The following is a 27,877-nucleotide window of genomic DNA, read 5'->3' on the forward strand; positions in this document are numbered from 1 at the left end:
TATTTTAGTTTCATCTGTTATTACTTTTATGTTGTAATTTCATGTACTGACGTGTTCCATGACCTTGGAGATTTGCTCCTCAATTTGGTCCTATGGAACTTGACGCATAAATAAACAAATAAAAAGAGAATATTGAAGAGGAGATGTATTGATCTTTGGCACCAATCTTCACCACCAGTTGAACATATCATGAAGAAAGGACTTTGCCAACTATGACCTCTGCCACCATTGTCAAACAACCACCCAGCACCTGACCAACACAGGTACAATCAACTCTCCTCTGCCAAGTAAAATGCCCAACAGGAGAACAGACATTTACAGGACACCCAGTCTGTTTTCATTGTGGGCACCCTGGACACACTGTATGCAAATGCAGACAAAGAAGATAAGTATCCAACAACCATTGCACTGCAAGACATCAACCATCACAACAGTCCTATTTGTACCAGTCAACTGCAGATTATTATAGTTGACTTGTAGAACAAAGTTCACTACCATACCCTGCACGAGGTCACTCCACAACATTTGGTGGCCTTTCCTTGCTGCTGTACATAGGTACCAGTTGCTCACCTAGCCCTTGAAATCAGGAAAGCTAAGCATGCCATCTGTCTATGGAGATGAGGCAGCCATGGATGGAAATCCTCCATGGATGACAGTTACCAAGATGACAAGAAATCTCGTCAACATCATCAGCAATGGCCAACCGGTCCAGGTGCCAGTCAACTTACAGGATTTCTTTTTCTGTAATGTCAAATGCTTACTGTCGTCAGCTACAGTAGACTATGTTCTGTGATATGAAAGTGACTGTGCTGAAGGTCACAATTGGGAATACATCCAGCTGATAGGAACATATGTTGCAAAAGTCAATGACAGAATACACCACTTCAGATTCCTCATTTTAACAGAACGTAACCATGATATTCTCAGATGGGACATCTTGCAAGCATCACAAGCTGCCATTGATAGTGGAAGATCAGAACTACAGATTGACAAAGATGTTCCAACAAGTGCACATAAGAAAGACTGTTGTGGTTGGTTGTTTGCCTCTGGAGATTTACTTATCAACAAGACTAAGTTCCAGTCATTAACCAATATGCTCAGTTAAACTTTGAAGCTTTTGTCAATTGCAAAAAGCTACTCAGGCTCACAAAATAAATCTCCATAACAGCTTAGATCATAAGCATTACAGTGGAAAATCCAGGATGTACAATATTGTGAAAAGCAAAGTTGCAACTCCCTGCAATACTTCTCACAAGGGATGTTCCTTGTTACAGAAATCCTTTCTGGATCACTTGTAGAACAAGGACACTTCATGAAAACTTCTCACATCACAAATGTGCCAACGAGATGAAAAATCTGTGAGTGCTCTTATTTTGTTTGGATTGGAACAGACTCCAAAGACTCTCTGAAGGTTTAATGAGGTCATCACTTCTGCACTTCTTCCCAACTTATTTGTTGTTCAGCCGGCAACACTCTATGTGAGTGCTGGACAGTTGGTGGATGATCCCAGTGTTAATTCAGTGTTTTATTAAGGACCACAAGGTGCATCCTTTCTCCACTCCAGATTTGAAAGCATCCAAAAATTCACACAGAATGGCAGTCACTTGCTGACATTCTTCCTCAGTCAGGCCAGATCCTATTGGCAGTTTGACGGTAGCTTCACCCCTGCATTATCTGTAACAATAGCAAGGCAGCATTGTTTGTCATGAAACTAGGCTGCTCTTTCTGGACTAGATTAGCTGCCCTATGCACATACCGTTAGGGCCGAGGTGTGGCTCCTTGTTACAATCAGCGATGTATAGTTCTGTGAAAAGGAAAGTTGTTACTCACTATATAGTGAAGATGCTGAGTTGCAGATAGGCACAACAAAAAGACTGTCACAAATATAGCTTTCAGCTTTGTGAAAATTAGGCGAGTGTGTGAGTTGCGCTTGTGAGGTGTGTCTGTGTGTGTGTGTTTGTCGTCTAATTTCGATGAAGGCCTTACTGGCCAAAAGCTATATTTGTGACAGTCTTTTTGATGTGCTTATCTGCAACTCAGCATCTCCACAATATGGTGAGTAACAACTTTGCTTTTCACAGAACTATGCATAACTGATTGTAACAAGCAGCCACACCTCGCCCCTAAAGGTATGTGCATAGGGACAGCTAATCTAGTCCAGAAAGGGCAGCCTAGTTTCATGACAAACAAATGTGCTCTGCTACCACTACAGGTAATTCAGGGGGCGAGGGGGGGGGGGGGGCAGCTACTGTCAAACTGCCAATAGGATGCTTTCAAATCCGGAGTGGAGAAAAGATGCACCATGTGGTCCGTAACAAAACACTGAATTAATACCGTGATCATCCATCAACTGTCCAGCATGCACATAAAGTATCGCTGGCTGAACAACAGGTAAGTTGGGAAGAAATGCAGAAGACGCTGCATGATAACCTCATTGAACCTTCAGAGAGTCTTTGGAGTCTGTTCCAATCCAAACAAAATCCCACAGATTTTCCATCTTGTTGGCACATTTGTGATGTGAGAAGTTTTCATGGAGTGTGCTTGTTCTACAAATGATCCAGAAAGGATTTCTGTACCAAGGAACATCCCGTGTGAGAAGTATTGCAGGGAGATCCCGAATTTACCTGGAACGAGATGCAAAAAATATATTTCCTTGTTCTTAAGTAGACACTACCATCATCTCCAGTTCTAGCATTGTATGATGAGGAAGGCAAGACAGAACTTCACACTGATGCTAGATTTTTTTGGAATAGGGACAGTTCTAGTACAAATTCAGGATGGTACTGAAAAGATGTCTGGTTATGCTTTCAGAGTACTCTCCAAGTCTGAGATGAACTATTCTACAACTGAGGAAAAGTGCCTTGCAGTTGTTTGGGCCCTTAACAAGTTGTGTCCCCATTTATTTGATAAACCATTCATTGTTGTGATTTACCACCATTCTCTATGATGGTTGACTATTCAGAAGGATCCATCACGTTGATTGGCAAGATGGGCAAGGTTTCATGAGCATGACATCACAGTGGTAATAAAAGCAGATGCAGACACAGGGGAACAGACTGCATTTCAAGAAATTCCTTTGACAGAGCTTAGCTGCATGGATGAAATATCAGCCATCACTGAAGAACATGACATCACTGCTGAACTGATGGATGATCCCACACTGCTCAAAACCATGGAATCCTTGAAGAAAGAGCAACCAACCACAGGAGAATTCCTATTAATTAACGAACTATGATCCAGTGGGGTGAGCCATTGTAAGGAATGCCAACAATGGAAGCACATGTTGCAATTATTTCTGGGGTATCTGGTACCATTACCACACACAGCAGAGATATTCCATCATGTTGAAATCTACCTCTTGGGGAGGTTCCTGAAGTTGATAAATGGGAATCAATGAATAATAGTCTACGCTGTCACCAAAGTTGTGCCAATTGCTGAAGCTTTAGAAATTGCCAAGTTCCTTGCAAAAGATACTATTTTGAAGCATGGAGCACCCTGTGTGATGATCTCTGAACATGAAAAAGTTTTCCAGTCGAGACTAGTATCAAATATAATTTCACATTGTGGCATCACCCACAGGATGACAACTGCTTAACATTCACAGATGAATGCTTCAAAGAACACTTTTATAAGACATTGAAAGATATGCTCTTGATGTATGTTGACGTCTAACAGAGAGATTGTGGCAAAATGCTACCCACCATCACATTTGCATACAACACAATGAAGCAAGATATTACAGGCTTCACACCATTCTACCTGTTCCACAGTTGCAAGTCTGAAATGACTATGGATACACTGTTCCCATTTCAGCCAGACAATACTTAGGATGACTATGCAAAACATGTTCTAACCAGCACCACAGAAGCAAGCCAGTTGGTTTGCTTGTGGACCCTTGACATACAGGAAAAAGATCGAGAGCACTTTATTGCCGAGTGCAGATCAGTGAGATACAGCCAGTGACCTGATATGGATTTTTATTTACCTGTCCAAAAAGTCAGACTATTAAAAAAAGTTACTTAACTGGTACTTTGGGCCATATTGTACCATTTGTCCCTTGTCAGAAGGCACATATGATGTTGAGGAACATGACCCTCCCTTGTGGACACAAAAATGCAGAGATATCTTCCATGTCCTCCATATGAAGCCCTACTATAGTGCAGAGATCGAGATCGACAATGGGAGGTTGGAGGTGACTGAAGAGCCATTCAATGATTTTGAAGCATCCACCAGTGTTGCTATAAACAGGACCATTGAGAAGATCTAGATCAAGGATGCTGCAATTGGCTCCAACAAGAAACTCTGAAACAATGGGTTGCTGTCTCTGTTGAAGAGGGTGCAACAGAGCAAGCTTTGGTGCAATATACAGGGTGATTCAAAAAGAATACCACAACTTTAAAAATGTGTATTTAATGAAAGAAACATAATATAACCTTCTGTTATACATCATTACAAAGAGTATTTAAAAAAGTTTTTTTCACTCAAAAACAAGTTCAGAGATGTTCAATATGGCCCCCTCCAGACACTCGAGCAATATCAACCCGATACTCCAACTCGTTCCACACTCTCTGTAGCATATCAGGCGTAACAGTTTGGATAGCTGCTGTTATGTCCCGTTTCAAATCATCAATGGTGGCTGGGAGAGGTGGCTGAAACACCATATCCTTAACATACCCCCATAAGAAAAAATCGCAGGGGGTAAGATCAGGGCTTCTTGGAGGCCAGTGATGAAGTGCTCTGTCACGGGCTGCCTGGCGGCCGATCCATCTCCTCGGGTAGTTGACGTTCAGGTAGTTACAGACAGATAAGTGCCAATGTGGTGGCGCTCCATCCTGCTGAAATATGAATTGTTGTACTTCTTGTTCGAGCTGAGGGAACAGCCAATTCTCTAACATCTCCAGATACTGTAGTCCAGTTACAGTAGCACCTTCGAAGAAAAAGGGACCAAAAACTTTATTGGCTGAAATGGCACAGAAAACGTTCACCTTAGGTGAGTCATGTTCATATTGAGTTGTTTCCCGCAGATTCTCGTCGATTCACTTCTGCCGTACTCAATAACACAAAAAGCTTTCTGTTGAGCGGTTGCCATCTTAGCATCAACTGACGCTGACGCCTAGTCAACAGCGCCTCAAGCGAACAAATGTACAACTAAACGAAACTTTATAGCTCCCATAATTCGCCGACAGATAGTGCTTAGCTCTGTCTTTTGTCGTTGCAGAGTTTTAAATTACTAAAGTTGTGGTATTCTTTTTGAATCACCTTGTAGTATAGTGGTTAGCATAGCAACCTAGTGTACTGTAGGACCACAGTTCAAATTTGACTATGGGCAATTATTTGATATTTAGTATTTATCAGTTCCAGAAAGTTCTTGAAACATCTTATGAGTTTTATGTTTGTATATCCTGGAATATTTTGATATGTGCATAAAGATCAGCATTCTGGAATATTCAAAGTTTGTATAAATAGCTGCATTTTCTACCCAGGTGGTCAGCTCTGTTCTGGCTGTATGCTGGTGTTTGTAACAAACATGTTTTAGTGCTAAGTGCTGTATTTCATCAATGATTCTCCTTTTGGATCTGGACTTGATTCTGGTTATGACATGACAATATCAATGAGTCAGAGTTGGAATCTGTCAACTTATACATACACCTGGGTGTAACAAATTGTGGGGATATGAAATGGAAAAATCACATGGACTCAGTCATATGTAAAGTAGGTTACAGACTTCAATTTATTGATAGACTACATGGGAAAAGCAACCACTCTGCAAAAGCGATTGCTTACAAAACATTCATGTGATCCATCTTAGAATGTTGCTAAAGTATACAAGATCTGTACCTAATAGCATTAACAGGGGATATTGCACAAATACAGACAAGAGAAGCATGAATTGTCACAAAGCTCCTGAATAAACTTAACTGGCAGATACTAGAAGACAGACACAAACTATATTAAAACCTTACGTACTGTTCACACAAGGATCACAAAGATGAGATTAGCCTAATTACAGCACACACAAAGGCACTTAGGCTGTCATCCTTTCCACACTCAATACATGAATGAAATGGGAAAAAGCCCTAATAACTTGTACACTGGAAAGTACCTTCTGCCCTACACTCCACAGTGGTCAGCAGAGTAAATGTATAGACATAGCTTTAGATGAAGACAGGAACCAGACGGTAATTTTGGATGAGAGCAACAAAGCAAGTCAGAGGGTAGAGTCCAACTAGGATGCTATAATCTGGTAACAGTCCAACTGGAGTGCTGTATTCCAAGGGATCTATTCTTGGTCCCCTGGTACTCCCAAACCCTTTCTTCATGGATCATATCCCTGCAGTAGACCTAGATATAAGACCTGTGCTATACAATCTTCCACTACCACCTACTCAAGGCCTATCACAGGCATTTCCTATCCCATCAGGGACAGGGCCACCTGTGAAAGCAGCCATGTTATCTACCATCTTTGCTGCAAGCACTGTGCTGCTTTCTATGTGTGTGTGACAACCGACGAGCTGTCTGTCTGCACAGATGGCACTGCCAAACTGTGAGCAAGAGACAGCTAGACCGCCCAGTATCTGAGCATGCCACCAAACATAATGTGCTCGCTTTAACAACTGTTTCACAGCCTGTGCCATTTGGATTCTTTTGACCAACACCAGCTTTTCTGAACTGTACTGATAGAAACTATACTTGCAACATATTCTTCGTTATATGTGTGATGTCTGTACTTTTGAACATGTCCGAAAGAACAGACACCACATATGTAATTAAGGCGTGACTGGCCAACGATCCCTTCAGTGCAGATGCACTTACAGGAATCGGCGAAATGCCACAAGTAATGTGGATAATGGGCAAGGGCCCTGTATCAGTGGTATGTGGATAAGTTGAGAAATTCAGTCTGGCGGGAGGTGTGCTAGGGTAGTCCATGCAGCTGCGATAACCACTGTGTCTGGATGGCTTTGTGGTCAGAGCATGTGCCTATAAAGCAGGAAGCCCGAGTTTGAATCCTGGTCCGGCACAAATTTTCATCTTTCCCCACTGATGTAAATGAATACCTACTATGCAGCTAAATTTTGGACATTCCTTTGTGTCTTGATATCCTTTATTCCCGTAATCCACCTGGTCTCAACTTTTGCTACTCCCTGTCCTCCACCTGCCTATCTCTTTCCCAGCTCCCCTCCAGTCCTACACACACTTTCCACCTTCTATCTGACTAATGCATGTATAGTCCCTTCCTCAAAGCAGAGCCTCCCATTGCTGCACCTAGCAGCCCTATCCTGTACACTCCCATAGGCAGTTACATCTCCCCTCCCCCCTACCTTGCTATCCCCCCCCTTCCCCCACCATACATCTCTTTCGTGCCCCCACTACCCACCCCAGCTAGATTGCAGCTCACCTCGAACACAGTTACGGTCAGACCTCAATGCCCAGAGATAACACTTGCCATGTGTTTGCAAGTCGTGCTTCTATAAGTGTGTGTGTGTGTGTGTGTTTTTTTTCTACTTCTGATGAAGGACCTTGTCTGAAGGGTGAATATTTCTAGCATTCCTTTTCATCATGACTGTCTGTGACTCAATGCCTCTTCTATGTGGGGAGTAGCAATCTATCCTTTCCATATTACTGTTATTCCGTTCTGCACTTCCCATTGTTTGACTTAACTTTGTCATACAAAACATGTATATTCTCTCTGCTTGCTGAGAATACTATCATTGTGATAAACAATGAATGTTCCACCAATCTAAAGGTTGATGCCTAACCTGGTTCAAAGTACACTCACTTCCAGTCAACCTGAGCAAAACTAATTATATACAGTTCAGCTCTGATCCCAAATTCCCAAGGAGATAACTATTGTACATGACAGTCAACAAATATGAGGGTATACTGCACCATAATCTTAGGCCTCCACATAGTTAGCAATATTAGTTGGGATCATTATGTCCCTCACACCACAAAAATTTTATCCTCAGTTACTTTTGCCCTTATGGCAGTCTCACATATTAGAGACATCAGTGTCACAAAGCCCACTTACTTTGGGTACTGCATCCTATTGGAATTATTTTTAGAGCAATTCACTGACACCAAAGAAAATTTTCTTTCTACACAAAAAGTTTGTCTGAATTATTTCCATTTTACCCTGAGAACCTTTTCTAGTAATCTCTTTAAGAAACTTGGTATATTTACTACAACTTCCCAATACATTTGCATTATGAGTGTCATGGCTGACAGTCCTGTGCAGTGTGAAACCAATGAAAAGTACCATGATCCCAATACAAGATGAAAGGCTGATCTTCACTGCAATCTTGAAAATCTTACCTTGGGTTGTGAAAGGTGTATACTGCTCCCATATTAAAATATTTAATTCAGGGCCAAATAACATCAAAGACCATGTAATAACAGTGCATTATTTAAAAACAAATTAAAGATGTATTTACTTGATAAAACTTGTTATTCACTAGATTAATTTCTTAACAGAGACATATAGGCCTTTTATGCATATATTTTTACTGTTCATCTGTTATGCACTGCACAACATGTACTAACCCTGGCACAATTTTTTTCACTTTGTTTCTGTTTTGTTCTAGATTTGTGTTTTTGTTTTCCCTGATACTATGTTTTAACATTAACTGTACAATATTCTATTTAATCTACATTTACATATTCTTTAACTCATGCCTCATCCTAGCATTTCACACACATAAAGTGTTGTACAGAATATGTATACAAATAAATTGCATGGCAGAGGATATTCCATACACATGGAGCGTGTGAAGAACAGCCTACATATTCCTGTGGACATTATAATTAGCTTAAACTCAATCTTGCAGGTCTTACAGGAATGATATTAAGGGTACTATGGTGTACAACTTGCTCCTTAGTTGTGTTTACTGAAACTTTATATGGAAGGTTTTTCAGGAGAGCTGATGTCTATCTTCAAATACTTCAGTTCAGGTTTTCCAGCATTTCTGTGACATTCTCCCATTGGCCGAACAAACTTGTGACAAACCATGCTGCCATTCTTTGTATATGTTCAATATCTCCTATTAGCCCTATTGGTATGGGTCCCATACATTTGAGTAATATATAAAGACGGACTGCACTTGGGTTTTATATGCAATTTCCTTTGTAGACTGACTGCCAGTTGCTTTATCCATGATTGAGCCTATGTGATCATTGTATATTAAAGCAAGAATGCACTACTCTTTTTTCACAACATCTACTCAAACAAAGTGATAAATCTAAGGGCAATGCAATGAAGTAGTTTTGAATATGTGTACAAAGAGCAAGATCAGCAGATACTATGGCTACACAATCGGCAGATACTATGGCTACATTTTCAGTGAAAGACGTACCACATTCTTGAAGACTTCCAAACAACATCTGCTGAGCATACAAAGATCCAGTCTTTGGCTTCCAGACCACTGACAACTACAGTAAGCCAATGATGTTTCTCATCATTCACCAAACGCACCATAGTATGACGTGTGCCTCGAAGTCCATATGGTTCTGATATTGATAGCTTTCTCTGAAGATATTCCTCCCATTCTGCATCTGCACTTAACAGCAGCTGATGTGGATGCTCCGATACGGAGAAACGTTTGCCACCTGTTCTCTGAAAAGTATTGAAAATGGACGTTACATTTAGAATTATTTTCTTTTTACTAGAATAATTCAATAAAGTAATGCAGCTAATATAACAAGTTTAATGCACAAGAAATTATTATGAGTTTAAGGCAGGTTGTGGTGCCTAGGACATGACTCGGTGGTTCTTAAAAATAGGACATGACTCGGTGGTTCTTAAAAATATATTTAGTCTGCTATACTGACTGTATAATATGTGACAATACTGTCCAATATAAAATAGAAAAGGTCTCCATTTCATACTACAGGTACATCAACTTCTAATCTTTTTAGCTAAGGGGACTTTGATTTGTTAAACCATTTACTGGGCTCAATATTTCTCATTTTATAATTATTATTAAACAGCTAAAGGAACAAAAGTATTCTAAGGACAGAAACAAAAGCATAAAGATTAGTAAGTTTTGGTAAGGTGACAAAGCATACACTCTCGTCTTACGGAATTATGTTTTGGGGAGTGTACTTAAATTAAAACATGGTATTAACCCAGCAGAAGTGAGCAGTAAAAACATTCTGCAAAATAGATAACCGCAGATCTTGCAAAGGTCTCTTTAAGAATCTCAGAATTTGTACACTCACTTCTCAGTACTTTTACTCATTAATGTTTTTGTTGTTAGTAATAAAACTCCATGCCAGCTGGATTGTGATTTGTGCAATCACACTAAAAGACACAAAAATAGTTTTTTTCATGCAGACTTTGCCATCTTGTCTAGGGTTCAGAGTGGAGTTATGCATTCTAGTGTAAAGGCGCTCAACAAGCTACTATTGAAAATAAAAGCAAGAAACTGGAAAAACTACCAGCACAGTGGAAAATTAAAAATTACCATGTCAGCCAATCCTATAAATTATTTGAATATCTAGAACCAAGGACTGAAAAATTGTAAGCTACATGGCAACTGTAACTGTAAACCTGGGTGACAAGTAGTAATGTTTGAAGATTACCAATGTAATCAAATAAGTGTTGAAATACCAATAGAGGATAAACAGCAGCTATTTAATATAACACGGAGAGCTTTTTTCAGAATAATGACTTTCTTGCTAAATGACTAGGTTACATTTAACTGATATACGCATAAATAATATTAAGCAGTATGGTCATAGTTTAAGTAGTATGATCATACACTAAAGCACACAAAAAAAACTGGTATAGGCATGCATATTCAACGACAGAGATATGTAAACATGCAGAATACAGCACTGCTGTCGGCAACGCCTATATAAGACAAGTATCTGGTGCAGTTGTTACATCAGTTACTGCTGCTAAATGCCAGGTTATCACAATGTCAGTGAGTTTGAACACGTTATTATAGTTGGCGCACAAGCGATGGGACACAGCATCTCTGAGGTAGCGATGAAGTGGGGATTTTCTCATATGACTGTTTCATTAGTGTATTGTGAATATCAGGAATCTGGTATAACATCAAATCTCTGACATTGCTGTGGCCAGAAAAAGATCCATAATAATGGGACCAACTGCAACTGAAGAGAAGAGAAAGATTCAATGTGACAGAAGTGAAACCCTTCTGCAAATTGTTGCAGATTTCAGTGCTGGGGCATCAACAAGTGTCAGCGTGTGAACCATTCAATTATCATCAAGATGGGCTTCTGGTACCACAGGCCCACTCGTGTACCCTTGATGACTGTACGACAAACAGCTTTACACCTCGCCTGGGCCCGTTAACACTGACATTGAACTGTTGATGACTGGAAACATATTGCCTGGTCAGACGAATCTTGTTTCAAATTATATCAAGTGGATGCAAATGTACAGCTATGGAGACAACCACATGGATCCATGGACCTTGCATGTCACCAGAGGACTGTTCAAGCTGGTAGAGGCTCTGTAATGGTATGGGGAACGAGCAGTTGGAGTGATATGGGACCCCTGATACATCTAGATACGACTCTGAAAAGTGACATGTATGGCAGTATCCTCTCTGATCACCTGCATCCATTCATGTCCAGTGTGTATTCCAACAGACTTGGGCAATTACAGCAGGACAATGCAACACCCCACATGTCCAGAACTGCTACAGAGTGGCTCCAGGAACACTCTTCTGAATTTAAACACTTCCGCTGCCCACCAAACTCCCCAGACATGAACATCATTGAACGTATCCGGGATGCCTTGCAACTTGCTGTTCAGAAGAGATCTCCACCCTCTCGTACACTTACGGATTTATGGACAGCTCTGCAAGACTCGTGTGGTCAGTACCCTCCAGCACTACTTCAGACATTAGCTGAGTCCATGCCAAGCCATGTTGTGGCATTTCTGCATGCTCGCAGGGGCCCTACATGATATTAGGCAGGTGTACTAATTTCTTTGGCTCTTCAATGTAGCTTATTTTTAATATGGTGTACAGTTTTAGCTTCTGTGGGTTGTTTGCTTTTTGCCAACTCGTTCCACATCTCTGGAGGTTCTCCTTCTTAAAGGAACCTAAGAATGAATGAATGAATGAATGAATGGTCATTTGCTACAGCTCAGACTGGATGACATCTGTGGATGATCATAATTTTATTTATTTACTTGTTTACTTATTGATTTATCTATCATGACAAGATTAGGACCACCAGGACCTCTTCTGTACCCAATCAGGCATTCTACATATTTTTCCATTATATTAATTACCACAAACATAATTTAAGAGGTCTTGAACCCTGCACTTAAGAATAACTAGAACATAAGTAGATAAGTCTTTAGCGTTATCCAGAGTCACATGTAGGTTAAACATTGCTTTACAATTTACTACAAACATATATATTTATATGTTACTTACGTGGACTAGGTGATAGTAGAAAATGTCTTTTCGAAGTACTGGGTTGTCAGATATTTGTTTTGTTGAAATATCCACAATATCAAAAAAAGCTCTCACTAGGACCAAAACAAGTTGTTTGCACCACAGACTGCACAGATGGTCAGTGGACAGCCAAACAGTTGGCACATCTGTGGTCTGCAATATAGAGTGGAATGAACATGGAGAAGAGTGACAAAGGAGAAAAATAGATTATATCTAATGGTCACAATCAACAAGTAGTGATATTAACATACTGTGATTTGACATGCTTCATTATGAGAGTAACCCAAGTTACAAACAAAGCATACAATTGCATATATTCTCAAACAGTTAAGACAATCTGACTTCAATAAATGGACTGTCACTAACAAATAAATTATTACAGACCCTGTCACCTAAATATTGGTGATCATTACAGACCAGATTATATGCGTCATAAAAACCTTAAAATATGCATAAAAATACTTAGAAATTCATAAAAGTGTCAAAATATCCAAGATCAAATAATAAAAAAACATGGTATTACTGCATGCATTATATCTCAAAGTCAAACCTCTGCATATCAATTACAAGGAAGAGTGCTGGCCACGTGAAAAATCGGCGCATTTAGAAATCTGATATCATTTTCTGAATACTTTCTGGCAATGATTAGGAAGGGGCCTTTCTGGGTTTATTTTTCAAAAATTTGCAAACTGGGGATGCATACCACATTTCAAGAATTGTTCCTTCTTTGCTATTGTTGTCGGTAGAATGCGGATGCGATACGAGTGAGTCACAGCGAAACAATCGATATGTGCAGGACCAAATCCGAGATATATCGCATGCAGAGAGGGAATGCTCAAAGACTTCGTAATATTTTATTTAAAAAACAACATACTACCATGAATGCTTTTGAACAGCATTAACTTTTAATTAATACTATTGGACCAAAGCATGATTTACAATTTATTTCAAATGTTTCTACTATTGTAGACATAAATAATCAAGTACTGTTCCAAATGTTCAGCAATAAGATTGTGTCTTTGATCACTCAAAACATTTTTATGAGCAGAAAAGGACCATTCTACATCAACTGAGGTAACTGGGCAGTATTTGAATTTGGGTGCTATGTTGGCACTTATTGTTTCTGGTAAAAGTTCACCTGTCCCAATAATAAAACTATAAATTTGGCACAAGGGTTCAAAGCCTGGGTTATTGTTTAAAATGTTTTCAAATTTTTCTTTAAGTTTTCTTGGGAATACCTCCGGCAATGAAGATTTCACTAGAAGAATTTGATTCATTAGCTGAATAGATCAATTCAATGCCAAACCTTGAGTTTCAAGCTTTTTAATACTTGCAGGTATAAGGGAAAAATGAGTGCTATTCACAGCAATGTCTTTTTTAATACTGGAATCATTAAAAGCTTCCTTGCACTGGCAAACTACCAAAGCCCCTGCACTATCGAAGGCATTTACTACCCCTCTAATGGCCTCAAAATGTTCATTGTAAAACAACACAGCTTCGACCCATGTACCCCAATGAGTTACCACTGGTTCGGGAGATAAAGGCACATTTGGTAGTTTTTCTTTGTAGGTCTCGATGCGAGCAGGAGCCTTTAGAAACACTTTCTTTGTGGATGAAATAAGTTTATTCACATTCACAAACCTGGAACATACTTCTTCAGCAAGGCGATGTACTCCATGAGCAAAGCACATCACATGAATCAAATTGGGATAAAATACATGGAGGGCTATTCCTGCTTTGATCACATAGGGAACAACATGTGAAATAAACACAAACACCCTTTCATCTGCTGAAGATTCTGGAAATATTTTTCTAATACCCTCATTCACAAATCTGGTGATTGTAGAATGATTTACTTTTTCAAGTTCTTTGCAGGCCGCTAAATAGGAGGACGAAGGTTCTTCTTTTAATGCACCAACAATTAAATTAACAATGTAACAGCCATAAGTGTCCGAAGTTTCGTCAAATGAAATCCAGATAATGCTGTCCTTGAGTTCATTGTATATTTCTTCCAGAACATTAAGCTAAATTGTCAGTATGTAATTTTTATGCAATGTTGATTCATATGGTATATTTTCATTTAAGCAATATTTATACATGAATCCTTTGCGGATAGGGTTTTAAGTATGTGAAGAGGAATAAATGCTTCACACAGATCCATGTTAAACCGAATTTTTTGGTTACCTTTGGACAAATCCCTGCTACCACAACTTACTGTTGTCAGAAGTTATTATGCCCCATTCTGCATTCCTGTGATATGAAGACTTGTCTTGACATACTGGTCTATTTGAAACTTTTTTTGCACAAAAAGTTTTTCTCACAAATCAACAATATAAAACAATTCCATCATATGTAAATGTTTCACGATGGTCAGCTAACCACAAAACGATGTTTCTTCTTTCGAGCAGCATGGCGCACAACATGTTACACACTACATGTTGTAAACACATTCTACTGTCTACAAGTAAATAGAAAGCTAAACTGAAACAAAAACACTAAAAACTTGCGTAGTTTAATTTAATTGCTGCCGACGTGTACAGTATGACAGCATGTAGTGTTTTGAAAATTTCCGCACAAATTCTAGAATCACTCAGCCTTCCACTGTCTCAAACACACGATATTTTAGATGTGAGTGAACGAAAGGAACCCTATCTACTGCATGCCACCTGTCTGTGTGTGAAGGTTTGAAGTTTGTCGTACGAATACGGTAGACATGCTGGTCGAAAGTTGTAATGAAAGCACACGGCAGCACCAAGGAACTTCTGTGCTGTTTTGTAACTGTGACTATTGTTAGTGACAAAAGATTTTTAGTAACTTTTAACTTGAACTTGCTAGAGGCAAGACATGTGTTTTATTCCTGTATAACAGAGTCATGGTTATCAAGCCAACTCTGTAGTAAATGTAACTTAATTGTTTCACTGACTTTAGTTCGAAACAGAATGATCAATTACAAGATTTAGCAAAAGAGTTAGAACTTGATATTGAGGGAAAATATAATGCTGTAGAATCAGAAATCAATGAAAAGTTAGGATCATTTGAAAATGTATGCAATGTTAAGTTTGATGCTGTAAAGCAGGGATTGCATACTTTAAAAGAGAATGTTGAAAAGCAAGATAAGTTAATGCCAATAATCCAATCACAAATTACATGTGTAAGTACACAAGTGGATAATGTAGAATGAAGTTTCCAAGAGAAAATAGCAAACTCTGATATCATAAATATAAATAGTTTGGAGGAACAGGTGGAAGAACTTATAGATCGGAAAGTTTCCAAGAAAGTAACATCCGGAAACATATCTCCTATTGTGATGTTTGAAATTTTCCCGGCGTACTGATTGTTCCATAAAAACACGGAAGAACTGCCATAAGTCAGAAACATCTTGCCACGATATTTCGGCACAAAGCCTTTTGGCCATCTTCAGGTGAGTACAGCTGGAGAAGTACTGGCGAATACGCACTGAGCTCTGCTATTTAAAGCCAAAGGGGGCTGCATTGCGCATGCGCTGCGTATGTACTGTTTAGCGTGTGCGTTCACAACTCCGTGTGCTGCGCCTGGCGCCCTCCACGGTGAAAACTTGGCATTTCAATATCAGATCGATCTTCATCATTTTTATACCGATAACTACGTTGACTACGAAGTTTCTCTACAACGGGATTCCAAGCGGAATTTAACTGGTAACCGCTATCTCGATTGATAAGAGTCTCGCTGTCTGACAATTTTATTTCTATGGATTAATTCATAATTGAACTCCAGAAATTTTATGTTTGAACCACAATTTTTGTATCATTGTAATTCATAGAATGACCAGTATAAATGCAATGTTCAGCGATTGCGGACTTGGTGGGTTGGAGAAGGCGAGTATGCTGCTGGTGTTCCACAATACGTTCCTGCACCGTTCTTGTTGTCTGCCCTATATGACTTGCCACAATCACACGGAATCTTGTAGACACCTGATTTGCGTAGGCCCAGGTCATCCTTAACGGATCCCACCAGTGATTATATTTTAGGAGGAGGGCAAAAGATGACTCTAACTTGATGCTTCCTCAATATTCTACCTATCTGTGACGAGATGTTCCCAATAAAAGCTAGATAAGCCGTTGACCTGAAGACCTCTTCTCCTTCCTTGTTGCGTCGTTTGTAGGACTGCATAGCTCTGTTCACTTGCTTAGTTGAAAAGCCATTTATCAGGAATACCTTTGCAGGTGTTTCAGTTCCGCTTGAAGACTGTCGACGTCAGAAATAGTATGGGCACTGTGGATTAAAGTTTTAAGGACACCCATTGTTTGTGCCGGATGGTGGCAACTGGTAGCTTGCAGATACAAATCTGTATGGGTCGGTTTCCTATACACCGAATGACCAAGTGTGCCATCATTCTTGCGCCGTACCAGAACATCTAAAAATGGCAAACAACCATCTTTTTCAGTTTTCATAGGGAACTTAATATTTTAATGTATGGAATTCATATGATGTAAAAATTCCTGGAGACGGTCCACGCCATGAGGCCATACTATAAAGGTGTCATCCACGTAACACCAAAACACTGTAGGTTTAAAAGTGGCAGAGTTGAGAGCTCTCTCTTCAAAATCTTCTATAAAAAGATTTGCCACCAGGGGAGACAAAGGATTCCCTATGGCGACACCGTCAGATTGTTCATAAAATTCATTGTTGAATGTAAAATATGTAGAAGAGAGAGTATGCTCAAACAACGTTGTAATATCTGCATCAAACATATTACCGATAAGGTGTAATGAATCTACAAGAGGCACCCTGGTAAAGAGAGAAACCACGTCCAGGCTGACCAGCAAGTCGTTACTTTGCAGCTGTAAAGACTGAATACGGCTGACAAAATCACTAGAGTTCTTTATGTGATGAAGGCATTTGCCTATAACTGGTTTAAGCAGTGACGCCAGAAATTTTGCTAGGTCGCAGGTGGCTGCCCCAATGTTGCTCACGATTGGACGTAATGGTACATTTTCCTTATGGATCTTAGGCAGTCCATATAGCCTGGGAGGAACTGCACTATTTGGTTTCAATCTCTTGATGACCTCCTTCGATAGAGAACTATTTGACAAGAATTCTGCTGTTTTTCGCATAACTCAGCTCGTGGGGTCCTTATCAATTTTGTGATAGGTGGAATCACATAATACAACATTGATCTTATTGACGTAATCATCCTTTGTCATAAGAACCATGGAATTTTCTTTGTCCGATTTTAAGACAAATGTATCCACATCTGCTCTTAAATTACGGAGAGCTCTCCTTTCCATAGGTGAGATATTACTTTTCATAGGTGCACCTCTACTCAGCACACGACAAGACTCACGTCGGACTTCCTCCGCTTTATCTGTATCAAGATGGCATGCAGCTTCTTCAATGACACTGACGAAGTCTACAAATGGTGGTGAAACAGGTGTGGGGGCAAAATTCAGACCTTTTTCTAACACAGACATAGCCGCATCATCAAATACTTTCTCTGTCAAATTAACAACAGTTCGTCGAGGAGCTTCCTGTTGCATCTGTGTAGAAAGTCTATTAATCTTGTCTGTTTGCCTCGTCACAGCCTTGTCATGGCTCCAATTTGCTTTAGCCCATGTCACACCGTCGACCCAATCCCATGACAGAGAAGATAATCTTGCTGCCAATTCCAGATGTATATAGAACATATCCTTTGACACAGCATCTAATTCACGCCGACTGAAACGAATCCGTTCTCTGACCAATGCAATGCTTGCTTTACGTTTGATGTTGTTAGCAGCAGCAGTATTTTAAAAAAAAAATGCACAATTCTGGCAAAAGTAGGAATAATACCTTTATCTCTACAACTTACTAAAAATGTCAACGAGCTCAGCAGCCTCGCTCTTCTTTCACACAATGTGTCGAATCTTCGAATATATTCCATCACTTCCTCCCCGTAGAGTTGCTCGATGTGATGTTTGAAATTTTCCCGGCGTACTGATTGTTCCATAAAAACACAAGAGAACTGCTGTAAGTCAGTAACATCTTGCCACGATATTCGCCAGTACTTCTCCACCTGTACTCACCTGAAGATGGCCAAAAGACTTTGTGCCGAAATATCGTGGCAAGATGTTACTGACTTACAGCAGTTCTCCCGTGTTTTTATGGAACATATCTCCTATTCTATCTTCTGAACTTAGTGATACTAAGAAGGATATAGATTCAAACTTGTACAAGACAAAGTTGAAAAAAAGGTATCTTCACCTAATGTTGTGTTAACTAGTGAAGTGGTGACTGATTTGCAGTGGGGAGACTTTCAAAAGCAATATCAGATCATTGGGATCTGGGCGGAGTCATATATCCCCGAGGGATGTTAACATTCTGAGTTAATGGGCGGAGTGATGACCATTGGATCCCGAGTTGTTTTCGGTGTTTCTTCCAAAATAGTTTTCCTGCACTGAATTCCTTTAAAATCTTAAACTATTCTGTCATCTACTCCTAAAATCTTAAACTATCCTGTAATCTCATATCTTAACTGGATATGACAGTCAAATAAAAAACAATCCTAGAGAATCACAGGTAAAAAGTGATATTTAGATAAAGTGAACTGAATGGAATATTATGACTGTAGAAAATATAATACTGTGTGACTAGTTGAACAACTAATATACAGTAGTATATAGATTTTTCTATTTTTATAGAATATTTTATGCCTTTTGGAAGATGTGATATGAATGGGAGGGTTTGTATTAAAGTTTGAAAGTGGTGGGTGTTGTACATAAAAGCATGGTTTACAAGAGCAAATAAATGCACATCATACCTTTCAGACAACCCTCGCACACAAGTGTGCCTGATTCTTCACCATTTGCCATTTCCATAGGGTTGCTAATATTTCCTTTGGAGACCTCAAGGGTGAAGGTGGAAATGTCCATTCTGTAGGAGACAATTTCACACCAAACCTTTGCCAGCGTCTCACTTAAGTACGTGCGAGGTAGGGATCCTGGGGAAGGGGGGTGGGAAGAGTTTCCTGTATTTGTGGCTACCTCCTTTCTCTTCTTCAATCTTAGCAACAATTTCCATTTATGTCCTTTCTTACTTCTCATTTGAGGACCTATATATTTTTTCCCTCTTTCCATATTCACCTACTTCTGTCACAGTCCTTCCTAGTTTCTGTGATTTCTAAAAACCTACATCTTATCTCTTAATAAGAAAGCTGAAGAATCAGGCTACAGAAACACACATCCACATACACACAAGAAGACATTTAAACACAAACATTAAAATTATTTTGCAATATATATGAAAACAAAAATTGGTCTTGGTAGTCATATAAGAAAAGTCAGTATAATACATACTCAGATAAAGTGACGAATTGTAGGATAGTGGGACTTGAATAGCCTAAGTAAACATTATCTATTGAAGAGTCTATACAGACTTGGTATCTACTGGAAGTATAGAAGTTGATAAGTAGAAGAGGACTCTAGGGATTAGATGAAGTATTAAGAAGTATATGCGAAGTGTAAAGTAGATTTGTAACTTTACCAGACAATACTTAGGTATAGTACACATAGGAACATATGCTGGGGTAATGAACCACGATACCTGCTCAGACAGGATAAGGGGGGCTTACTTGGCATTTGCTAAGTATATGGGGCTGGTGTACCTACTTGGATATAGGATGATCTGTGGCTTGAAATAATAGGGAATGTTTTATAAAGGGGCATACCTACCAAAACAGAAAGAGGACGTGCTCTCATATGGTCAACCAACAGGCAAGGTATAGGTACTGATCCTAGGGCAAAGGGACAGTATCGTGAGAAAAGTTACAAAATTTTGTATGGATTATTCTGGAAAGTTTGAATTCTATGCACAATGAGCATTATTACATTTTATGTAAGTTCATGAGTGTCAAAAAGATCACTTTCATTTTGCCCAGAGTTCCTCCACACTACAACAGATAATGAAGCGTAGTACAGAGGACAGAAATAGAAAATTGAATACTCAAGTATCATGAATACCTGCAGTTTATGATTGGTAATAAGGAAAGTGTCCTCACAAGTCTTAAATATTATAAAAGATTACTAAAAACACGGAAAAATGTTCAGGTCTTGATGTCAAGGTGAAATAAGAACAGAATAAAGGAACGCTCAGCTAAAGATTGTTCTAGAGAAAAGAAAAGATTGTTGTTGAAGTGAAAGATGTATGTAGAAACATGTATATGAAAAGTATATTGTTATGATATGAAATGTTGTTGTGAGTGATGTTATTTACATAATGATTATGTATAAAATATCGCGTGTCCGATCTGAGGGGAGGGGGGGGATATTTAGTGTTTCGAGAATTTCTGTGTAAATTCTAGAATAACTTGGCCTTCCACTGTCTTGAACACACGATATTTTAGATGTGAGTGGGAGAAAGGAACCCTATATACTGCTCATCACCTGTCTGTGTGTGCAGGTTTGAAGTTTGTTGTACGAAGATGGTAGACACGGCAGTTGAATGGCACTGACAAGTACTTGTCAGTCGGTCCATGGAAGCACACAGCAGCACCGAGGAACTTCAGTGTTATTCTGTGCTGTTTTGTAACTGTTACTATTGTTAGTGAAAAACGATTTTTAGTATCTTTTAACTTGAATTTGTTGGAGGCCAGATGTGTGTATGATTCCTGTATAATAGAGTCATGGTAATCAAGACAACTCTGTTGTAAATGTAACTTAATTGTTTCTAATGTGAGACGAAATAGGTGACTTACAAGAAGTCAATTGTTTATGTGAGAAGTGTGAATTTTGTCCTTTGTGGAAGTTCAAATATACCGATAACTGTTGAAAAGAATTCTTTGAATACCTCATTATTTCACAAAGAGAGAGAAAGTCTTAAAGGTTCCTGTGACTAGCATCATTCTTCAGAGAAGTAGTTTGTAGAGATTCCAGAAGCTGGCTATCCAGCTGCACATTCCCAAGTAAGTCAACTCGTGTAAGAGAAGTGGGGAGTTTGCACATACACTTCACAGACTCTTAGTTGTCAAAAATGTTAGAAGCAGATAGTGATATGGGCCGGGTATATTCCCAGTGGGAGGGAACTTATAAAATGGGCATATTGCTGGGAATATTTCTTTGGCCCAGGATGATTCCCAAAAATTGGGAATTTATGAAATTATTAGATTTGGAATGTTTTAACACTTATACAGTTAAAGAACCTTAAAACTAGGCTAAGTAAATTCATACATTTTAATCCAAGATTTATCATTCTATACATTAATTTCCTTGCAAATTCAATGCAAAACATCATTTACCGTAATTCTGGCAGAGAAAATAATTTAAAATATTCATTAGGCCTACTATTTTTTGGCAAGTTGAAACCCCACATTTCTGTGAATGAAATCTAAACTTACAAAATATTTCTCTGGAGATGTAATTCTCAATCGGCCATTACCTGTAGTATTTTTTTAATTTTTCCAAACAGATGACAAGAAGTGTTTCACTTTCAGAATTCAAGGACTCCTCATTTCATGTGATGAATTATGATTTATAAATTTATTTTCTGAAATATAGCTATCACTTTCACTTTTAGAATTGTTAATTAATATTTTACCATGTTCTATGCCAATAAAATCACCTGTATTTTCAAGTAAATCATAAATTTTGACCACTTTATTCACACAATTTTCCCCCGAAATGTCATTTTCAATTACTAATGTTTACAAAATTTGCATGAGTTTATTTTAAACTTTATAGCTTAAAATGCCTCTAATACCAACAGAAAAATCAACAAATTGAATGAACAAACGTCCCTGTGTATTTTAGTAACTTTAGTTACTAGAAGGCATAAAATATTATAAACTCGGTTTTTCTAAAGGTTCATTATTTTGACATTGGCAGTTTAAGTGTCATAAACGTCAATGCTTGGCAATTCTAGGGCTAATTCTTGGATATTTAAAACATTGAAAACCAAAAAATTTGTTTATTTTTAACAAGGAGGTTAAGTCCAGATCCATATAAGATTTAACCATATGTTGCTTTTTACCTAGCTTTTGATCTATCTTGCTAATTGATCATAAATTCACAGGAATTTATGAATTTTGGGACCATTACCGGCAATATTCCCTGGGAATATTTCCTTGATTTTAAATTTCCAGGAATTTTACAACACTAGAAGCAGAGGGGATTAACTGGGGGTGCAGGTGCAGGAACATTGACTCTGTTGCCTGTCTCTGTTCCTCTTCTGTAATGATTTCACTAGGCAGTGGCCTCTCGGTTAGCAATTGCACGCAGTTCCAGTTCGTGGTCAATCTGAGAGACATCAAAACTAGATCAAGCAAGAGACCACCTGTCAAAATTTTAGAATATTACAAACATACAGCAAAAATATGCATCGTCACTAGTTTTTAGTTAAAATACACAATAACCGGTGAAAAGGAGCCACATATGCAAATGCATATAATCCAGTCTTCCATAGATTACATTTTTGTACACAAAAAAAATCAATTAACTGCATATAAAAAAAGTTGAAGAAATCTGGTCCATTCTCTAGTCAACAAAATCATTGTTAACTTTATTAATTTGCTTGAAAATAGATACCATATTTTATGGACTATAAAACATTTTTTCTTGGAAAAATTTCCTCCAAAATTCAGGTGCACTTTATACTCTAAATTAATATAAAAAATGTCCAATTTTTTATTTAAAATTCCTGCCAGTCTTAAAAATGCCTATATATTCAATGCCACAGGAAACCTCTCTCTATGTGGCAACATTGAATTCAACTGGCAGCAACGGTGCACCAATGCGACGAATGTGAGTTATGGGGATTCATATGCTTGCTAACACTGTCTCATTCCCACCCCGCCATCATAAACTGAGAACACTGTCTAGCCTATGATGCATCATTACAGTGTACAGTGCTAGTGAACTTGAACTTAAAGTGATTTTTGTTACCAGTAACAGTACAATATTATTATTAGTAGCTAGTTTCGAAATGGAAAAAAATAAAAGGTATTCATATGTTACAGGCAATAAACTGAAAGAAACAGCATAGGCAGAAGAACATGGAAACAGAGCAGCTGAGCGGCATTTTGGCCCCCCCATCAACAGAAAAAAACCAATCGCGATTGGTGGGCTAGTAAAGGAGACCTGAAAAAATGATGAAGACTAAATATGCGAATAGAGGACTGAATGCAAAATAACCAAAACTAGAAGATGACATACTGAAATGGGTTCAAGGACACCATCATAATGGCATTGGAATTAATACAAAAATGATTCAAGTACATGCCCGTACGTTAGCGCTACAGTGGAACCTAACGGACTTAAGGGCAGAGTTGGTTGGTGCTAAAGTTTTATGAAGCATGCAACCTCACACCAAAATACCCTAGAAAATGCCACAAGTGTATGAAAGAAAATATGATCTTTCCATTGCTTTATTATTTAACATCAAAAGAAAATTAGTGTGGAACTAGGCCAAATAATGAATATGGATGAAACTCCTCTGACATTTGATTTGCCGAGTAACGGAACTGTTGCCATTAAAGGTGCTAAAACTGTTACTATAAGCAAATGTGGAAATGAAAAAATATGCTACACTGTTGTCCTTCACGTTGTCATGACAGTACTAAACTTAATCAATTATCATTTTCAAGTGTGAAACAACGCCAAAACCTTCTGAAATACCACTAGGCGGTGTTGCTCATGTACATGACATGGGTTGGATGGATGGGGCTGATATGAAAGTGTGGATTAACAGAGTATGCGAGAGAATGAAAGGTGCTTTACTGAAGAAGAGTTCTCTTCTTGTGTTTTAGTGGTGATTTGAAAAATTCTGTGAAAGAGAAACTGACACAAGGAAATACAGAACTTGCTGTTATCCCTGGAGGACTTACTTCACAACTGCAACCTCTTGATGCCTCAATAAATAAACAATTTAAAGTGTATATGAGACAGGAATGGAACACATAGGTGATGGATGAAACAAAATATGAATTATTGCCAAACGGAGATTTAAAATGACCTACAATCAAACGAGGTTGTCAGTGGATAAAAGAACCAAGGTCTAAAGTGACAGAAGACATTATTGTTAAACTTTCAAGAAGTGTGGCATAAGTAACAGTCTCGATGGCAGTGAAGACCATCTTATATATGAAGAGGACAACAATAATGATGAAGAAGAAGAAAGTTCATATGATGATTTTCAGGAATTGTAATGGTCAGTTTGGTTTTATAAACAAAGAATTTTTTTAGTCTGGCTTTGCAATGTAATAATAAAAATGGTAAAAATGTTAGTTTAAAAAACAGCTTAAAAATTAACGAATGTCTTATAGTCCTTAGCGTCTTACAGTCTGTAAAATACAGTATTTGTCACGCAGAATATAAGCTTCTCCAAAGATACAGAAGGCTGGTCAGTACTCACCTTCTCAATGTACAACTTCCAATAAAACAATTAAAACATATAAGAGTAGATGAAAATACTCTGTGCCACCAGAAAAGCTGATTCCGTCTTTAAGGAGGCAAAAGAAATTGGTTAGGAGATATTTGACCAAGGAAGGGATGGGGGAAGGGAGTAGGTCACTCAGTTACCAGCATAGGAGGAATCTACATCTATCTTGTTTGAGGAGAAATAGAGGGAAAAGAAGGAAACAAAGGTGTCAGAGAGGACATGAAGACAATACAGTACATTAGCAAGTACTGTGCATCTTCAGACCAGAGATAATAACAGGAATATGGTATTCCTGGGAGCCATTGCTATGCAACATAGGTGTGTAGTGCTGATTGCCACTCCTCCAGGCCACTGTAACCACCACTGTGGGAGATCCAGGATAAGCAGAACGACCAGACGTCCGCAACATATGTGCATTGTGTTTTTTGTCAGCTGTGTCTCCTGCAGATGCCATCGTGCCACGTGTCATCATCTTTGCCAGTAGAAGCATGAGACACTGCCCCAATTAGTGTTGCCATTGTCAGCAGATCACATGAACTCCAATGTGCCACCAGGCACTATAAAGGATGCTGTCCAGCCAAACCAGACAACAAGAGCCAGTTTGGATCTGGAGTCAATCTGAGTCAAATGTCGACCACCCATAGTCCCTCAATCATGCCCCCTCCCCACTCCCACACAGTCCTTTGCACAAAGCACATCCAAGTCTTCATTTCGCATTTCGTTTGAGTTCTCCAGCCACCAACACCTTCACCTTGAGCCACTTTCTGAACCTTCACTCTGTGCCTCATCTGAGCTCTGCACATTGGCCAATGATGTCTTTGCTCCAAGCCGTGTCTGAATATTTGTTTATGCTTCATTTGAATTCTCCATACCAGCCACCAATAACCTCATTCCGAGCCTCATCCCAAGTCTTCACTAAGCATCTCCTCTGAGTTCTTCACACTGTACTAGACACCGATGTATCTGCAGCCTGTCTCTGCGTAACTCATCTTCACTCCCAAATTACACCAGCTGCATCCACAGTTCATCCAATAGAGCCCATCTCTCCGCATCACCAACAGCAGCCAAGCTACCTTGAACTGACTACGAGTTTTACCCGTCCTGTGAACTACATTGAACCCTACTGCTCTCCGACAATTTGGCCACACTGATGTCACCCTTGTCAGTACTGTCCAAATGCTACGTCAGTGACTATCAGTGGATTGGAACAAATTCATGTCGATTCAAGTATGACTGACTGTAATGTTTATTTGATTACTAATTATTATTACTACCTGTAGCACATTAATTGGCATGGCTCTCTCAGCCATGACACAAAAAGGAAGAAAAGGAGTGAGAATTAAAGATATATTAGAAGAAATGGAAAAGTTATATTAGTAACACAAGAGAAGTATTTTAACACAAAAAGGAGGGGGGGGGGGGGAGGAAAAAAGAGAGAGAGAAAGAGAGAGAGAGAGAAGAGAAGAAAGGGGTAACAAAAATAATGGCAGAAAAAGGAAGAAAAGGAATGAGAAGTAAAGGGGATATAATAGGTAACATAAAAATTACAATCACCAACAGCTACAGTGTGGAACCTGGGAGATATTGCTACAGGCGGTTAGGGACTACGTGCTGAAGAGTTTAGTGTTGGAACAGATATGCTTCTTGTAAGTAACTATAAAAGGTAGCATTTTCATGGAAGGGATGGTACCTGTCAAAGTGGAAATATTGCTATTTGTTGTTGCTTTGATGTAGACCAAAGTTGGGAAGCAATCTTAATGAGCTGCAAATCAACATACATAAAGATGGCTCTGCTTTTGGAGGAGGACCATGTGGGTACCCTCAGTATGGATTTGGAGTGCCCTACCTGCTTAATGAATTCCTCTGTTCTTCCTGAAGTGAGAACTTGCAGTTTTGAAAGCTGGTAGGGCTGTGGTCTTATGCGGTTTTCAAAAGTTATCTATTTTTATGGACTTCTTTCAACTATCCTGGAAGTTGTATCTCCTAGGCGTAAGTTCTGGGTGGTGCATCAGTCTTTTTGTGAATGGAAATTTCCTTTATACTGTCTCAGCAACAAAAGAAATGAAAATGCTACACACACACACACACACACACACACACACACACACACACACACATACATACACACACACACAGTGGGAGGTGAGGGAAATAGAAACAGAGAGAGAGAGAGAGAGAGAGAGAGAGAGAGAGAGAGAGATGATTCGACCAAGTTTTTTTGCAAACTTCATAACTGAAGCCCTAAAAACCATCAACAGTATATTTCAACTTTTTGTTAAACATCCTTTACATGAATAAAAATGAGACCCCAAAATTAAGTTCTTAATTCTCTGTAAAATAAACCATAACACTGTTTCAGTGATATTTTTAAATGGGGAAGAAGAGGTGTTGGAGGTGGGTAGTAGCTGGTGTGCTGGTTAGGAATGCAGGAAGGAACGGGTAGCTTGTGATGTATGGGTGCTGGAGCCGATAGGTAATGGTGCACAATGAATGTGATTTAGAGAAGTGGGTTAGGAGGGGGGTTATAGCACAGAGGAAGGGAAAATGTTGGGTGGAGGATGTGGGGACAGAGGGTTAATTGAGATCTCTGTTAACCAGTTTGAGCATAAGTCATAAAAAAGCATTCTGAAATTTACACAAGAGATCTCAACCTCTTCAGATAAGTGGACTATGGCATGAAAACAACATAAATATAGTGCACAACAACCCTTCTGAAATTCTTTCTAATATGTGGAAATAAAGTGAAAAGCATTTGCACATCACATGGAAAGAAAGAGAGTCATGTGGAAAAGAGGCAAAGAAATAAAGACTCAAATTGGACTGCAAACACAGAATATTTTCTGACCTTAAGCAATTCTCCTGATCTCCTGAAGCAACAAGAGCATGTAAGACTGATTTAGATGCTGACAAAAAAGTGCAAAACATGTCAAATGATTACACACAGAAGATAGGGAGACAATGACTGTTCACATCCATAGCATACCATAAGCTACACGTGTATCCCAAGTGATGCTAAAGAAGTCATTTCGAGGTGGTCAAATAATCATCGATCTTGATTG

At 38.9% G+C, this 27,877-nt stretch overlaps 1 protein-coding gene across 1 annotated transcript in view; it reads right to left on the reverse strand.

Moving 5' to 3' along the window:
* The window catches only part of LOC126162565 (GPI inositol-deacylase), a 166,907-nt gene that overhangs the window by 95,108 nt on the left and 43,922 nt on the right, over positions 1–27,877 (reverse strand). The window contains exons 5-6 of the mRNA XM_049919153.1: positions 12,414–12,587; positions 9,351–9,610 (exon numbers count right to left, since the gene is read on the reverse strand). Of these exons, the coding sequence (XP_049775110.1) occupies positions 9,351–9,610; positions 12,414–12,587 (434 nt within the window). The remainder of the gene's footprint in view (positions 1–9,350; positions 9,611–12,413; positions 12,588–27,877) is intronic.

Source organism: Schistocerca cancellata, chromosome 2 (genome assembly GCF_023864275.1).
Source record: "Schistocerca cancellata isolate TAMUIC-IGC-003103 chromosome 2, iqSchCanc2.1, whole genome shotgun sequence".
Lineage (NCBI taxonomy): Eukaryota > Metazoa > Arthropoda > Insecta > Orthoptera > Acrididae > Schistocerca > Schistocerca cancellata.